Source organism: Trichechus manatus, unplaced genomic scaffold (genome assembly GCF_000243295.1).
Source record: "Trichechus manatus latirostris isolate Lorelei unplaced genomic scaffold, TriManLat1.0 scaffold00084, whole genome shotgun sequence".
NCBI classification, from domain to species: Eukaryota; Metazoa; Chordata; class Mammalia; order Sirenia; family Trichechidae; genus Trichechus; species Trichechus manatus.
In genome coordinates this window covers 7,768,832-7,786,894 of record NW_004444020.1, presented here as the reverse complement: position 1 = coordinate 7,786,894, position 18,063 = coordinate 7,768,832, and the positions used below count along the sequence as shown (strand labels likewise).

The window sequence follows — 18,063 nt, the reverse complement described above, 5'->3', positions numbered from 1 at the left end:
AAAGAAGACAATACATGGACATGTCAATAAGGGTCAGCTCTGGGTGATAAGATTATATACTGGTTTCTTTCTAGTTTTGTGATTTTTCATATTTCTACCATAAAAAATAAAATTTAAATTTATCATTGAAAGTATCAATTAACCTTTATAATAAGGCAAGTAATTGTACAGCAAGATACAAAAGAGACCTTTCAAGAATTTAATAAACTTAGTCATTTTAAGTTATTACTGCTATTTAGATTCCCAGGTTCATGACTGTAAAAGGCAGGGATGGGGTGTGAATGGCCAGGAAGTAATTTAGTTCTTGGCTCATTTTCCTTTGATTTGTTTACAGTGGAATATTTGCATGCTTCCTCCAAGGACGCTGCACCTTCTTGTTGGCCAAGACATCCAGATCACAGCAGATTCGGGCACGAGTAGAGGAAGGTTGGATGATGTCATCAACAAACCCTGATGAAACAGAGAAAAGGAAGTTGGTCATCTGCATCCCCAGATGACACTCCCTCCACCTTTGTGCTGAACATAGGCACCATCCCTAGGCTGACAGTGTGAGCAGGGCCCAACCTGACATAACGGGCTGAAAGAGGGGCTGGGTCCTGTGAACCCTTCTCTTGCCTCCCAAGGAGAAACCCTATTCTTCTGGCAGATCCCCACCTTCTGGTCTAGGATCACTTGGCAAAAAAAGGGAAATTAGATGCCCTCCCTGCCCTGCTTGCTTCAATGCCTCCACCCCTCCAAGACAATTCAACAGAAAATAAAATTATGAAAATATATCTGTATTTTCAAAAATGACTACAATTCCTCCCATCCCTGGACACAAGTCCCTGCAATATGACTTTGCTACTCCTCCTACCAAGAGGCGGAACCTCTTTCTTCACCTGATTTTGTGACATACTTTGGCCAACAGAATATGGCAAAAGTAACAGTGTGCAAGTTCCAAACCTAAGCCTCAAGGGGCCTTGCAGCTACTCCTCTGTCCTCTTCCCACCCTGAGGACACTTATATAGAGACCCAGGCTAACATCCCTATGGATGAGAGACCATGTGGAGAGAGAAGTACAGCTGACAGCCAGCACCAATCATGTATGTGAGGCCATCTTGGACCCCAGTCAAGCCACCAGATGACTACCACTGCATGAGTGATCCCAGATGAGACCAGCAGACCAACCAGCTGAGCCCAGACCAAACTGCTGACCCTCAGAACCATTAGTAAAAAAAAAAAAAAAAAAAAACAGTGGTTGTTTTAAACCACTAAGTTTAGCTGTGATTTTTACACAGTACTGGATAACTGGAACACTTAGAAATTGTGTCATTTAAGCAATGTTATTCTGATCCTGGTCGCCAAATCAGTATATTCAAGCCCCCTTGTCCTTAAGTGATGATTTCCTAGGGACAGCCCCAACACTCCCCAGTCTCTATTACGCTGCAAGGGCAAAAAGAAGTTATGTGAGACTTTTTGGGGTAGAAGAATGAGCAAGTTACCAAACAAATTAATAAAACTGCCCTTCCCACCATGTCCCCTACCTCTCACTGCTGCAGGAAAAGGGTTGGCAAACTTCTCAACATACTCTGCCTGAGCAGCCTCCACATTCTCATGCCCTTTGAAGATGATCTCCACAGCACCCTGTCACGAGAAAAGTCACCAAACTTCTGACCTGGGCAAACCTCCAACTCACTGTCACTTGTGTATGGTTACAAACTTCTTGGTCAAAGCATATTCTGGTTGTGAACTTCTTGGTCAATCAAAGTATTGGAGAGAAGTGCCAGCTCCAGGGGACAGAGCACAGAAGCATGCATTGCCTGGGGCCAACCATCATAACCCCAGGGCTACATGATGGGATACTCAGCTGTGGCCTCAATGAGCAGCAGTGCAGGCAAGGATGTGGCTACTGGCTCCTCTCCCAAGATTCTTTCCTACTCTCTGTCTGCTCTCATCATCCTTTTTTGAGGCCAAGACTGTCCACTATTAGATCCATGACCACTGCATCAAGGCAAGTAAAAGTGCTGTCTTCCTTTTTCATCATCTTCAGCTTTCATTACAAATTTCAGTAGCCAGAGGACAGACTGAACTGGAAATATAGAAGGATGGGGGTGCTGGAGGATGGGTCTTCCAGTTAGAACCCCAGAAAATCCATTCTGGGGGTCCCTGGGAGTTATCTGACTTAACCCCAACAGCCACTTCAGCCATTTCAAAGAAGGCAAGGAGTGAGGCATACGTCCAGCAAGAGGAAATACCTTACCTAAGGCCACGAGGGTCAGAGCTACAGTTCAGCTTCTTATGGGCTGAAAGGAGTGGCTCTGGGGCCCTCCCTGGGAGCTGAAGTGTGGTTGGGGGAAATCTCCAATCCTCCCAATGGGTAGTTCAGCTGATTCAACCCTCTTCCTTTACTGACAATCTCAAAACCCACTATGGACCCTTCTTACCCATAGCCCCCACCACCCTCTTTCCATTCCTTTCACCTGTCCGCCTACCCTCCGCATGAAGACACAGCATGTGCCTGAAGTCAGAGCCCAGGACAGGAGGCAGAACTGGCCCCAAGGCCCTAGGAAGTAGCTTTGCCAAGACCTAGGCCCAACTCCCCTGAGTCCTGGCCCATATTCAGGGCTCTGGACTCTAACATTTCCCAGCTGTTCTTCCCTGGATCTCATGAAGGGGAAAGCTGGAGGTCCTCACCTTTGCTCCCATGACTGCAATCTCTGCTGTGGGCCAGGCATAGTTGGTGTCACCACGAAGGTGCTTGGAGCTCATGACGTCATAGGCACCTCCATAGGCCTAGAAGAGAACCAAATTCTAAATGTTAGATCCTGAGACAACCAGTTCGCATCCCTGAGAGACCCAAAGAAGCCAAGAAATGGGAACAAAGAGCAAGAACAGTCCCCCTGAGCTCTGGAAGGTCCAATGTCTGTGAAGCCAGGGAGCCAGAGCAGAGAATACGTGGGCATAGCCCTGAGGCGTTCCACGTGAATGTTATTGTCTTTCCTGGCTTTTTTCCACTGCCATTTTCTGTTCCCTTGTGTTTAAATACCATGGACGTGTCTGCAAGGTTGGAAATGCCATCTCGAAATCTTTTCAAGAATGAGGGCAAGGCACACTCCTCCTTCCAGCCCTGGTGAAACTCTGTGCCAGACTTCCAACCACGGCGTGCTGCAGGGAGACAGAGTGAGGCCACTGTCTCAGAAATGGGTTCCTCACCTTCCTGGTGATGACTGTGACCTTGGGAACAGTTGCCTCAGCAAATGCGTACAGCAGCTTGGCGCCATGCCGGATGATGCCCCCGTACTCCTGTGCTGTCCCTAGGTCATGAAGAAGAGTTACTAAATACTCACAAAAGTCCTAGCGAGGCCTGCCCACCACTCTCAATTGTGAGGTCTTCCCTTGCCTCCCAGAAGGGCCAGGGGAGGGTCATCCCTCAAACAGCTATGCCTCCTGGACACCCAGGATTTGGAGAAGTCACAAATCCTCAGGAATTCTGCAGTAAAGAGCTCCAAATAAAGTGATTGCCTTAGTGGGCAAACCCCCCTCTGGTGACTCCCACCTCTGCCACCGACTTACCAGGCAGAAATCCAGGGACGTCAACGAAAGTGATGAGTGGAATGTTGAATGCATCACAGAACCGGACAAAACGAGCCCCTTTCACAGATGAATTAATATCCAAGCATCCTAGGAATAGAGAGATTATCCCTGCTGAGCTTCTGGGAAATTCCCAGTTCCAACCACAATGGGAGCATGTCCTCAGCAACCACCCAGGTTGGTTTCTATGGAGACACCAATGTTTCCACATCTCAAAACAACAGCTGGAGGGCAAAGAGGGCCCAGGAATGGCCTCCTCCCCACTAGCTCTCTTTCTGCAAGCATAATAAAGTGCAGGCACCCAGGCTCTGTTCCCAGACTAAAAGACCGCTGTCGGCTGACATACAGCCTGGCTTGCCAAAACGGAACCACCAATGGCAAGTGTCATTCAGGCGCTGGTCTGAGAGTCCACAAAGCATGAAATCAGATTCTGGCTCTACCAGGTACAGGCATGTGTTTTTGGGAAAATTAGCTTTCTGAGCCTGAGGTTTCTCACCTGCAAAATGGGGATATTACTACCTCCTAGCATAGTTGTTAAGAATTAAAAGAGACGGTACTTATAAAGCGGCACAAAGTAGGAAGTCAATTACTGGTAAATTTCTCCATCTACATCAGTTCCCAACTTACTTTGAGGCCAGCATTACTCTGATATCAAAACCAGATAAAGACATTATAAAAGAATACAATCCAAAATCCCTCATGAACATAGAGGCAAAATGTCCTTAAAAAAAAAATCACCAATTCGAATACAGCAATATATACAAACAGTAATGGACCATGACCAAGTAGGGTTTATGCCAAGAATACAAGGTTGGTTTAGCATGTGAACACCAACGTAATTATTAAATAAAAGAGAAAAACCATCTCAACAGACATAGAGAAAACATCTGGCAAAATTCAAAGTCCATTCATAATTAAATTCTTAGCAAACTAGGAACACAATGGAACTTCCACAATCTGATCAGGGATTCTATTTAAAAAAAAAAACAAAAAACTTAAATGCTTATGGATTGGAATGATGAATACTTAAGATATATATAGTTCCCAAACTGATCTATACCAGCGCTGTCCAAAAGAACTTTCTGTGATGATGGAAATGTTCTGGAGTTGTGAAATGTGGCTGGTGCAACTAAGGTAGTGAATTTTTACTTATATTTAATTGTATTTATTTTAATTATTTATTTATAATATACTTACAATAGATTCAAAGTTTAATAGCTAGCATATTACACAACGTAGATCTATATTTTCAAGAAACTCCTATTAAAAATAACAACAGGTTCTTTTGTAGAAATTGACAAGCAGATTCTAAAATGCATATGGTAATACAAAAAAGACAGAATAGCCAAAACTATATTATAAAAAATGATAGACTAAACAATAAAACTGGAAGATTTCCATTAGCTGACTTAAGGTTTACTATGAACCAGGGCTTCTCAATCTTCACACTATTGACAGTTTGGGCTGGATAATTCTTTGTTGTTGATGGCTGCCCCATGCATTTTAGGATGTTTAGTAGCATCACTGGCCTCTACTCATTTGATGCCAGTAGCACCCACTGATCTGTGACAACCAAAAATATCCCCAACATTGCCAAATGTCCCCAGTACGTCGAAAGTGCCCCAGATTGAGAACCACTACCAAAAAAGCAACAACAGAGGCGGGGCCAAGATGGCGGAGTAGTCAGACTCTTCCTGTGGTCCCTTTTCAACAAAGACCCAAAAAAACAAGTGAATCGATTATATATGACAATTTAGGAGACCTGAACATCTAAGACAAAGTTGAGGAGTCGGACTGAGTGGCAGAGGGAGAGAGAGACATTTCAGAAGTAGTGAGGATTTGCCAGACCTGACCTGGCTGGCACCCTGTAGGCTGGACAGGCTGGCATGTGGGGGCTGAGGCAAACAGTAGCGCTTGGGTCACGTTTTCCACACTAGGAGAAAAAGAGCAGCAGAGGGTCTGCACAAGCCTCTAGAACTAGGGGAAAGCACTGCTGGATCTGCGAAAGTTACATGCAAGCGTCTAACCTACTGCAAGGAATCAAAAAAAACCCTTACCCCTCTAGGAAATACCTCTCTCCCATTCACTCGCTCCCTCCCCACTCTGTTCTAGTCCCACTCTGGCTTCAGTGATTGCCATGACCCCTAGGACGGAAGTGGGAGCCGTCGTGCACCCTGAGCCATTCCCTCAGCTTTGGACAGGGAACAAATTAACAAACAGGAAAAAATAATCTGCCAGCTCCCCTAAGCCAGGACCTCAGGGCAGGCAGTTTCTTTGCCCAGGCACAGGCATAAGGAGTCCACAGACTTTGAATACCTTTCACCCCTGCCTAGACCTGTGTGGGTCCATTTCAACAGCGTAGGTCCTCACTAGCACAGTATGACAGGGTATATACCTGAAGGCTATTTTCAACTGCAACAGCTAAGGTGGAGTGGCAGATTCGTGACATTTGACAACGCCTGCCCAGTAAGCAAAATCCTCACATACCTATATCACGGGCCTGAAAACTGGTGGCTTCATCCACTCCACCTACACACCCACAACAGGGGTCCAAGAATAAGTGTTGCCTCCCAGTCCCTACAACCTACGGTACTGGTTGCCCAAAGTCCAGCTGCAAAACCCACCCATCTATGCGCTCTAGGGAACAGGGACACGCCTTCCATCCAGGCACTCAGAAGCAACTGTCAGCTCACTACCTTGTTCAGCACATAACCCCCTAGTGTAGCCAGATACCTGTATCTGTTCCAATCACCCCTATGTAGCCCTGCCAATCTAGGACTGTAGGTGAGATCCTGCACCACACACTTGGTAACTGAAGACCTGGACACCTGAGCTGAATCCACACAAGAAAAGTAAATGGACTCTTGGGCTCCCATACCTAGCAGCAGCTCTAATCACCTGGTGAGAGGACATGAGAGCTTCAAAGAAGCCAACAATCAAAGTAGTTCACATGACCAGCCTATTTGGGCATATCATAACAAAACAAAACAATAAGCTATGACAGAGTAAGCAAATATAAAATAAATAAATCTAATAACTTATTAATGACTCAGAGACAACAGTCAATATCAAATCACATAAACAGGCAGACCACGATGGCTTCGGCAAGCGACCAAAACAAAGAACCAGGAAACCTCCCGGAGGAAGAAAAGATCGTGGAATTACCTGAGGTAGAATTCAAAAGATTAACATACAGAGCTCTTCAAAATATCAGGCAAAATTCAGATCAAGACAAAGAACAAACAGTAAAAGCAATAGAGGAACTTAAGGTTATACAAGAGCAAAATGACAAATTTAACAGGCAGCAAAAATCCATAGATACAGTAAACAGAAACCCAAAAGATTAACTATAAAATTATAGAATTAGACAACAGAAAGTCAGAGGAACAGAATGGAGGCAATGGAAGTCAGAATTAGTGAGACTGAAGTTAAAGCACTTGACACCAACTTATTTGAGGAAAAATCAGATAAAAAGGATTAAAAAAATGAAGAAACCCTAAGAATTATGTGGGACTCTATCCAGAGGGATAACCTACATGTGACTAGAGTACGAGAATGGGGGGTGGGGTAGGGGGGAATAACAGAAAATACAGAGAGAATTGTTGAAGATTTGTTGGCAGAAAACTTCCCTGGTATCATGAAAGATGAGAAGAAATCTATCTAGGCAGCTCATCGAACCCCACACAGGGTAGATCCCCAAAACAAAGTCACTAAGACATAGTATAATCAAACTTCCCAAAACGAAAAATAAGGAGAGAATTTTAAGAGTGGCTATGGATAAACTAAAAGTCATCTACAAAGGAGAGTCAATAGGACTAAGCTAGGACCACTCAGCAGAAACCATGCAGGAAATAAGGCAATGTCATGACATATATAACGCCTTGAAGGAAAAAAATTGACAGCCAAGAATAATATATCCAGCAAGACTGCCTCTCAAATACGAGGGTGAAATTAGGGCATTTCCAGATAAAGAGAAGTTCAGGGAATTTGCAAAAATGAAACCAAAATTACAAGAAATACTAAAGGAGTCCTCCAGTTAGAAAATAAATAACATCAGATAACAACCCAAGACTACAACACAGGACAGAGCAACCAGATATCAACCCAGATAGGGAAGTCACAAAAATAAATCAAAGCTAAAACACTGAAAATAGGGAAATAGAGACATCAATATGTAAAAGATGACAACATTAAAACAAAAAAGAGGGACTAAAAAATGCAGTCATAGAACTTTCACATGGAGAGGAAGTCAAGGTAATATCAAGAAATAAAAGATTGTTCTAAACTTAGAAAAACAGAGGCCCAAAGTCTGTTAAACAGGGAAAAGAGAGTCTCTTTAACAAATGGTGCTGGCATAACTGCATATTCATCTGCAAAAAAATGAAACAAGACCCAAACCTCACACTATGTACAAAAACTAACTCAAAATGGATCAAAGACCTAAATATAAAATCTAAAACAATAATGATCATGGAAGAAAAAACAGGGACAACACTAGGAGCCCTAATACATGGCATAAACAGAATACAAACCATAACTAACAATGTACAAACACCAGAAGAGAAACTAGATAACTGGGAGCTCCTAAAAATCAAACACTTATGTGCATCAAAAGACTTCACCACAAGAGTAAAAGGAACTTACAGACCAGGAAAAAAATTTTAGCTATGACATATCTGATCAGTGTCTAATCTCTAAAATCTACAAGATACTGCAAAACCTCAACAACAAAAAGACAAATAACCTAATTAAAAAATGGGAAAAGGATATGAACAGGCAGTTCACCAAAGAAGACATTCAGGTGGCTAACACATACATGAGGAAATGCTAATGATCATTAGTCATTAGATAAATGCAAATCAAAACTACAACAAGATACCAGCTCTCCCCAGACAAGGCTAGCATTAATCCAAAAAACACAAAATAATAAATGTTGGAGAGGTTGTGGAGAGACTGGAACACTTACACACTGTTGGTGGGAATGTAAAATGGTACAACCATTTTGGAATTCAATGTGGCGCCACCTTAACAATCTAGAATAGAAGTGCCATACGATCCAGCAATCCCACTCCTTGGAATATATCCTAGAGAAATAAGAGCCATCACCAAATAGATGTATGGACACACATGTTCACTGCAGCACTGTTCACAATAGCAAAAAGATGGAAACAACCTAGGTGCCCATCAACAGATGAATGGATAAACAAATTATGGTATATTCACACAATAGAATACGACACAATGATAAAGAACTACAAAGAATCTGCGAAACATCTCATGACATGGATGAACCTGGAAGGCATTATGCTGAGTGAAATTAGTCGCAAAAGGAAAATAGTGTACAAGACCACTATTATAAAAACTCAAGAAAAGGTTTAAACACAGAATAAAACATTCTTTGATAGTTACGAGGGTGGAGAGGGAGGGAGAGGGGAATTCACTAACTAGGTAGTAGACAAGAATTATCTTAAGTGAAGGAAAGGACAACACACAATACAGGCGAAGTGAGCACCACTGGATTAAATCAAAAGCTAGTAAGTTTCCTGAACCCAATCAAACACTTCAAGGGACAGAGTAGCAAGGACTGGGATCTGGGGACCATGGTTTCAGAGGACATCTAGGTCAACTGGCACAACAAAGTTTATTAAGAAAATGTTCTGCATCCCACTTGGGTGAGTGGCATCTGGGGTCTTAAAAGCTTGTGAGCAGCCATCTAAGATGCATCAATTGGTCCCAACCCACCTGGAGTAAAGGAGAATGAAGAACACCAAACATACAAGGAAAATATTAGCCCAAGAGACAAAAGGGCCACATAAACCAGAGACCCCATCAGCCTGAGACAAGAAGAACTAGATGGTGCCCGGCTACCACCAGTGACCGTCCTGACAGGGAACACAACAGAGAGTCCCTAACAGAGAAGGAGAAAAGTAGGGTGCAGGACTCAAATTCACGTAAAAAGACCAGACTTAACGGTCTCACTGAGATTAGAGGAACCCAGAAGACATGCCTCCCAGACTCTCTGTTAACCCAGATATAAAACCATTCCCAAAGCCAGCTCTTCAGACAAAGATTAGACTGGACTATAAAACATAAAATAATACTCGTGAAGCATGTGCTTCTTAGTTCAAGTAGATACACAAGACTAAATAGGCAGCTCCTGTCCGGAGGTAGGATGAGAAGGCAGAAACGGACAGGAGTCAGTTGAATGGACACAGGAAACCTGGGGTGGAAAGAGGCAGTGAGCTGTCACATTATATGGATTACAACTAATGTCACATATGTATAAATTTTTGTATTAGAAATTAACTTGAGTTGTAAACGTTCATCTAAAGCACAATAAAAATAAATAAACAAAAAGCAACAATAACCAAGACTGTATGGCATGGACAAAAAGAGAAACACACAATGAAACAAGACAGATTGTGAATAAACAGGCCCACACGACTGATTTTTGACTAAGGACCAAAATAATTTAATGCAGAAAGAAGTCTTTAACAAATGGTACTGCACCAACTAAATATGTGTAGGAAAGAAATGAAAGTCAACTCCTATCTAACTCTATACACAAAAATTAATTCAAAATTGATCACGGATCTAAACATAAAACCCAGAATCATAACACTCCAAAAGATAACATAGTACGACTATCCTCGCAGCCTTATAATAGGCAAAGATTTCTTGGACAGGACACAAAAAGCAGTAATGATATGTGAAAACATTGATAAAGTGGACTTCAAATTTAAAAATGTATCTGCACTGAGAGTTACATCGTCAAAATGGCAGAGCAGACAGCTTCAAACTTCCATTCCTCCACAGAAGCATTGAAAAAACAACGACAACCCATCAGAAATAAATTTGTCAGAACTCTGGGAAAGAGTCAAAAGTTTATAGCAACCAAGCAAATTTTGAATCAAGAAAGAGAACAACTTTAAAATGTTAGGAAAGCTTTTCAACATTTTTACTTGATGCTGCCTTACCCCCTTCCCAACTCAGCAGCAGTCTTGAAGACCACAACCTATGTTCCACCATGTGACCCTGCCCCTGGCTTCAGAAGGGGCAGACCAAACTATACTCGCAAGTTATTACGTGTCTGTTCTAACACGTCCGAGGGCTACGTGAAGGACTGGCACAAAGCGCTGCTCTCTGCTTCACCTTAGAACTCACTCAGTGGAAAAGTTGTGGGCATTGTTCAAAAATAATATAAGGTAATAAAAAAAAACCCACAGCCACCTAAGGCCACAGATCACAATTGAAGACATATATCAGACTGTCTAAGGCCTTGGACTGCCAGGTCCTTCTTTCTAGTCTAGACCCTTGAAAAATTGGCCAGTGAAAACGTTATGCATAGCAGTAGAACACTGTCTGCTATAGAGCCGGAACACGAGCCCCTCAGGTTGGAAGGCACTCAAAATACAACTGGGGAAGAGACGCCACCTCAAAGTAAAAAAAACATTGTCACTGAGTTGATTCAGACCCAACGTGACTCTATAGGACAGAGCAGAACTGCCCCATAGGGTTTCCAAAGAGCAGCAGATGGATTTGAACTGCCGACCTTTTGGTTAGCAGCCGTATCAGGGCTCTGCCACCAGAGCTCATCAAAGTAAAGTGGACCTTAATTACGTGAATGGAGAAAAACTTTCAGGATTTTCATTTACTGAGGCAGCATGGCTCAAAATAAGAAGAAACAGATGTAAACATCCATTAATAACAATAACGTGGTATATACAAAGTTTGAATCTAGGAAAATTGGAAATCATAAAAAATGAAATGGACCACATAAAGATCAATATCCTTGGCGTTAGTGAACTGAAATGGACTGGTACTGGCCATTTTGAATCAGAAAATCACACGGTCTACTATGCCAGGAATGACAAATTGAAGAGGAATCATGTCACATTCATCATCAAAAAGAACATTTCAGGATGTTTCCTGAAGTACAATGCTGTCAGTGATAGGATAATATCCATATGCCTACAAGGAAGAGCAGTTAATGTGACTATTACTCAAATTTATGCACCAACCACTAGTGCCAAAGATGAGGTAACTGAAGATTTTACCGACTTCTTCTGCAGTCTGATACTGATCAAACATGTAATCAAGATGTATTGATAATTACTGGTGATTGGAATGTGAAAGCTGGAAACAAAGAAAAAGGACCTGTAGTTGGAAAATATGGCCTTGGTGATAGAAACGACACCAGAGATCACATGATAGAAATTTACAAGACCAACGACTTCTTCATTGCAAGCACCTTTTTTCAACAAAATAAACAGCAACTACGCATATGGACCTCGCCAGATGAAATACACAGGAATCAAATTTACTACATCTGTGGAAAAAGACAGTGGAGAAGCTCAATATCATCAGTTAGAACAAGGCCAGGGGCTGACTGCAGAACAGACTATCAATTGATCCAATGCAAGTTCAAGTTGAAGCTGAAGAAAATGAAAGCAAGCCCACGAGAGCCAAAATTCAACCATGAGTATATCCCGCCTGAATTTAGAGACCATCTCAAGAATACAACACTAATGACAAAAGACCAGATGAGCTGTAGAATGACATAAAGGACATCATACATGAAAAAAGCAAAAGGTTATTAAAAAGGCAGGAAAGAAAAGACCAAAATGGATGTCAAAAGAGACTCTGAAACTTGCTCTTGAATGTACAGCAGCTAAAGTGAATGGAAGAAATGATGAAGTAAAAGAGCTGAACAGAAGGTCTCAAACAGCAGCTCGAGAAGACAAAGTATTAAAATGAAATGTGCAAAGACCTGGAGCTAGAAAACCGAAAGAGAAGAACACTCTCAGCATTTGTAAAGCTGAAAAAACTGAAGAAAAATTCAATCCTCGAGTTGCAATATTGAAGGATCCTATGGGCAAAATACTGAATGACACAGGATGCATCCAGAGAAGATGTAAGAAGTACATAGCGTCACTGTACCAAATAGAATTGGTTGACGTTCAACCACTTCAGGAGGTAGCATATTATCAAGAATCAGTGGTATTGAAGGAAGAAGCTTCACTGAAGGGAATGGCAAAAAAACAAGGCTCTAGGAATTTACAGAATACCAATTGAGACGTTTCAACAAACAGATGCAACATTGGAGGTGCTAACTTGTCTATGCCAAGAAATTTGGAAGACAGCTACTTGGCCAACCTACTAGAAGAGATCCATACTTGTACCCATTTCGAAAAAAGGTGATCAAACCAACTGTGGAAATTATCCAACAACAGCATTAATATCACACACGAGTAATACTCTACTGAAGATCATTCAAATGTGGCTGCAGCAGTACATCATCAGGAAACTGCCACAAGTTCAAGCCAGACTCAGAAGAGGACATGGAATGAGGGACATCATTGCTGATGTCAGACAGATCTTGGCTGAAAGTAGAGAATACCAGAAAGATATTTACATGTGTCTTATTGACAATGCAAAGGCATTTGACTGTGGGATCACGACAAATTACAGACAACAAAGCAAAGAATGGGAATTCCAGAACATTTAATTGTGCTCATGTGGAACCTGTACATAGACCAAGAGGCAGTCATTTGAACAGAACAGGGAGATACTGCGTGTTTTAAAATCAGGAGAGGTGTGTGTCAGGGTTGTATCCTGTCACCATACTTATTCAGTCTGTATGCTGAGCAAATAAGAAATCAAATTATGTATTCCATTGGGCAAATGTGCTGCAAAAGACTTCTTTAAGTGTTAAAAAGCAAAGATGTCACTTTGAGGACTAAGATGCACCTGACCAAAGCTATGGTGTTTTCAATCGCCTCTTTTATATGTGAGACCTGGACAATGAATAAAGAAGACTGAAGCAGAATTGATGCATTTGAATTATGGTCCTGGCAAAGAATACTGAAGATACCATGAACTGCTAGAAGAAGAAAGAAATCAGTCTTGGAAGAAATACAGCCAGAATGCTCCCGAGAAGCAAGGATGGTGAGACTTCATCTTAACGTACTTTGGACATGTTATCAGGAGGGAGCTGTCCCTGGAGAAGGACATCATGCTTGGTACAGCAGAGGGTCAGCGAAAAAGAAGACCCTCAACATTGACACAGTGGCTGCAACAATGGACTCAAACATAGCAACGACTGTGAGGATAGCACAGGACCGGACAGTGTTTTGTTCTGTTGTACATAGTGTCACTATGAGTCAGAACCAACTCGATGGCACCTAACAACAACGCCTTGGAGGACAAGCAAGGAAGAGAGTTTCTATGGGAAACTAGGGCATTCAAAAGTGTTCATCTACACTGGGTAATTTAGAGTTACCATGCTCAGAAAACACTAAAGTAACCCTAAACTTTCAAAACTGACTAATCTATACGCTCAGTGAAAGCAAAAAGTGAAAGCTAAGGCACAACTGTAAACAGCCTGGCTAAGTGTCAAAGCAGTTCCCAAACATACAGCCAATCCCCAAGACTGGGAGAGTTGATTTGTTGGGTTTTATTTGTTTGTTTGTTTTTTAATGCTCCTGGAATTCAAGTAAAGCTCAGTCAAAATACGGACTAAACACAATTTAAACCTTCAACAATCAAGAACAGCAAAGCCTGGGGACAAGGGAATATGTGGTTTCCAGAATTACACACAATAATATTCAAATGTCCAATTTTCAACCAAAAAATCACAAAGCATACAAAGAAACAGTGAAGTATGACCCAGTCAAAGAAAAAAATAAATTGACAGAAACCACAGCCAAGGAAGCCCAGACATGGAACTTAGTAGACAAAGACTTTAAATCAATTGTCTTAAATATGTTCAAAGAGCCAAAGGAAACCATGAAGAAAGAACTAAAGGAAACCAGAAAAATGATGTATGAACAAAATGAAAATACCAATAAAAAGATATTGTTTTATTAAAGGAACCTGTCGTAGTCATCTAGTGCTACTATAACAGAAATACCACAAGTGGATGGCTTTAACAAAGAGAAGTTTATTCTCTCACAGTCCAGTAGGCTACAAGTCCAAATTCAGGGTATCAGCTCCAGGGGAATGCTTTCTCTGTTGGCTCTGGAGGAAGGTCCATGTCATCAATCTTCCCTTGGTCTGGGAGCTTCTCTGCGCAGGAACCTCAAGTCCAAAGACACGCTGTGCTCCCGGCACTGTTTTCTTGGTGGTATGAGGTCCCCATGTGTCTCTGCTCGCTTCTCTCTTTTATATCTCAAAAGAGCCTGGCTTAAGACACTATCTAATCTTGTAGACCTCATCAGTATAACTGACGCTAATCCATCTTATTACATCATATTGATAGCATTTACAACACACAGGGAAATCACATCAGATGATAAAATGGTAGACAGTCATACAATATTGGGAATCATGACCTAGTCAAGTTGACAGATATTTTTAAGGGACACAATTCAATCCGTGACAGAACCAAATAGAAATTCTGGAGCTGAAAAGTACAAATGGCTGAAATAAATTCACTACAGGGTTTCACAGCAGATTTGAGGAAACATGAAGACAGGACAATTGAAATTATCCAGTCTGAAGAACAGAAAGAAAAAAGAGCAGAATAAAGAAAAGTAAACAGAGCCTATGGGACCTATGGCACATCAACAGGTCCACCATATGCATTATGTCCCACAAAGAGAAGAACGAGGAAAAGGCAAAATGAGTACTTGAAAAATAATGGCTGAAAACTTCACAAATGTGATAAACACACGAACTTGCACATTCAAAAAGCTCAATAAATTCCAAGTGTCTTAGTCATCTAGTGCTGCTATAACAGAAATACCACAAATAGACGGCTTTAACAAAGAGAAATTTATTTTCTCATAGCCTAGTAGCCTACAAGTCCAAATTCAGGGCATCAGCTCCAGGGGAAGGCTTTCTCTCTCTGTCGGCTCTGGAGGAAGGTTCTCATCGTCATCAATCTTCCCCTAGCCTAGGAGCTTCTCTGTGCAAGAACCTCGGGTCCAAAGGATACTCTCTGCTCAGAGCACTGCTTTCTTGGTGGTATGAGGTCCCCTACTCTCTGCCTGCTTCCCTTTCCTTTTTATCTCTTGAGAGACAAAAGGTGGGTGCAAGCCACATCTAGGGAAACTCCCTTTACATTGGATCAGGGATGTGACCTGAGCAAGGCTGTTACAATCCCACCCTAACTCTCTTTAACATAAAATTACAATCACACAATATGGGAATCATGGCCTAACCAAGTTGACACAAAGTTTGGGAGACACAATTCAATCCATGACACCAAGCAAGATAACTCAACGGGATCCAAACTGAGACAAATTAGAGTAAAACTGTCAAAATAAAAAGACAGAGAGAATTTTAAAAGCAGCAACATTACAAGGGGTCACTTAAAAGGGGTCTTCAATAAGGTTAACAGCTGATTTTTAATCAGAAACCATGGGGACCAGAAAGCAATGGGATGATATACCTACAATGCTGAAGGAAAACTGTCAGCCAAGAATTCCATATTCAACAAAATTATGCTTCAACAATGAAGGAGAAATTAAGACATTCCCAGATAAACAAAATTTATGGGACTTTATTACTAATAGATTTGCCTTAAAAGAAATGCTAAAAGGAGTCCTTTAGGGTAAAATGAAAAGACACTAACAGTAACTTGAAGGCATATGAAGAAATAAAGAACATTGTTAAAGATAATCATGTAGGCAAATACAAAAGCCATCATTATGGTACTTACAGTTTATAACTCATCTTTTTTTTCTGTGACTTAAAAGGCAAATGCATAAAACAATAATTATAAATTTATGTTAATGGGTACACAATGTATAAAGATGTAATTTGTACTCAACAAGATATTAACATACTGAATCCAAAAACGAATTTAAGATTATATACCATGATCAAGTGGGATTTGTCCCAGAATGCAAGGGTGGTTCAAGATCATAAAGTTAATCAATGTAATAGACCTCCATTTTGTGACTGTAATTTTATGTTAAAGAGGATTAGGGTAGGATTGAACCACCACCTTTACCCAGGTCACATCCCTGATCCAATGTAAAGGGAGTTCCCCTGGGGTGTGGCCTGCACCACCTTTTATCTCTCAAGAGATAAAAGGAAAGCAAGCAAGCAGAGGGTTAGGGACCTCATACCATCAAGAAAGCAGTACTGGGAGCAGAGCACGTCCTTTGGACCGGGGTCCCTGTGCAGAGAAGCTCCTGGTCCAGGGGAACACTGATGAGAAGGCCGAGAGAGAGAAAGCCTTCCCCTGGAGCTAACACCCTGAATTTGGTATTTTAGCCTACTTTAAGGAAATAAAACTTCTCTTTGTTAAAACCATCCACTTGTGGAATTTCTGTTATAGCAGCACTAGATAACTACGACAGAATTTGGCAGCAGGAGTGGGGTGCTGCTCTAACAGATGCTTAAAATGTGGAAGCGGTTTTAAAACTGAATGCATAGAGGTGCGGCCAGCAGCAGAGAACCTGCAGCAGCAGAGAAACGGCAGTGGCAGAGAACCAACAGCAGCAGAACCAGGAGACCAGTGCGAGACGGCGCTGGAGCCGACCCATAGAGCGAGAGAGCTCAGTGCCTGTGCACAGGAGGCTTCCTGGCGGAGTGGGGTGCCTCTGGGCACTTATCAGTGGAGCTACAGAGCTTTGGAACACTTGCCTCAGCAGGGCAGATGCGGGCATGAGGCCCAAGGGCTGAGAGGCTACAGGAAGCAGAAGCTGAAGAGACAAGGTACACTAGAAGCTGAGCTGCCTGAGTCTCAAAACGTTATGGCCGTAACCTCTGGGGTTTCAAAGGGTGGAGCCATGGCCTCTGGTGTTTCTAAGGGTGAAGTAGGAGAATGGTGTGCCTACAGCCGAGGGAGCAGAGTTGCTGCCCCAGGGGGCCTGGAAGGCAGAGCTGAAGCCCAGGGCTGATGGGCCTCCACTCAGAATCCAGAGACTGGCCAATACCTAGAGTCTGGAGGGCAGAGCTATTGTGTAAATTGTCTCAGAGAACAGAGGATTATTTTCAAAGCCTTGAGGGCTAATGTAATGTGTTCTGCTGACTTGCTTGGTGCATGTTATCACTTCTTTTCCTCTAGTTTCTCCCATTTGCAACGGAAATGTCTAGCTTATGCCTCTTCTGCCATTGTACCTTTGGAAGCAGATAACTTGTATTCTAGATTTCACAGATGAAGAGGAATTTTTGGATTTTGGACTTGGAGTTAAGACTTTTGCTATGATATGATGGGGTGAATATGTTTTCCATGCTGCAAGGATGTGATTTTTTGGGGGGCCAAAGGGTGGAATGTCGTGGATTGAATTACGTCCCCCAAAAAATGTGTTATCAATTTGGCTGGGCCATGATTCCCAGAATTCTGTGGTCGGCCTCCATTTTCTGACTGTAATTTTATGTTAAAGAGGATTGGGGTGGGATTGTAACACCACCCTTACCCAGGTCACATCCTTGATCCAATGTAAAGGGAGTTTCCCTGGGGTGTGGCCTGCACCACCTTTTATCTCTCAAGAGATAAAAGGAAAGGGAAGCAAGCAGAGAGTTGGGGACCTCATACCA

General features: G+C 42.1%; 1 protein-coding gene across 2 annotated transcripts in view; it reads right to left on the bottom strand.

The window, feature by feature from the left end:
* Window positions 1-185: 185 nt before the first annotated feature.
* The window catches only part of PCCB (propionyl-CoA carboxylase subunit beta), a 195,451-nt gene continuing 177,573 nt past the window's right edge, over window positions 186-18,063 (bottom strand). For both annotated transcript variants that reach the window (XM_004381427.3, XM_023735989.1), the window contains exons 11-15: window positions 3,553-3,660; window positions 3,193-3,293; window positions 2,674-2,772; window positions 1,524-1,623; window positions 186-450 (exon numbers count right to left, since the gene is read on the bottom strand). In XM_004381427.3, coding sequence (XP_004381484.1) covers window positions 329-450; window positions 1,524-1,623; window positions 2,674-2,772; window positions 3,193-3,293; window positions 3,553-3,660 — 530 coding nt within the window. In that variant the 3' untranslated portion in view covers window positions 186-328. The remainder of the gene's footprint in view (window positions 451-1,523; window positions 1,624-2,673; window positions 2,773-3,192; window positions 3,294-3,552; window positions 3,661-18,063) is intronic.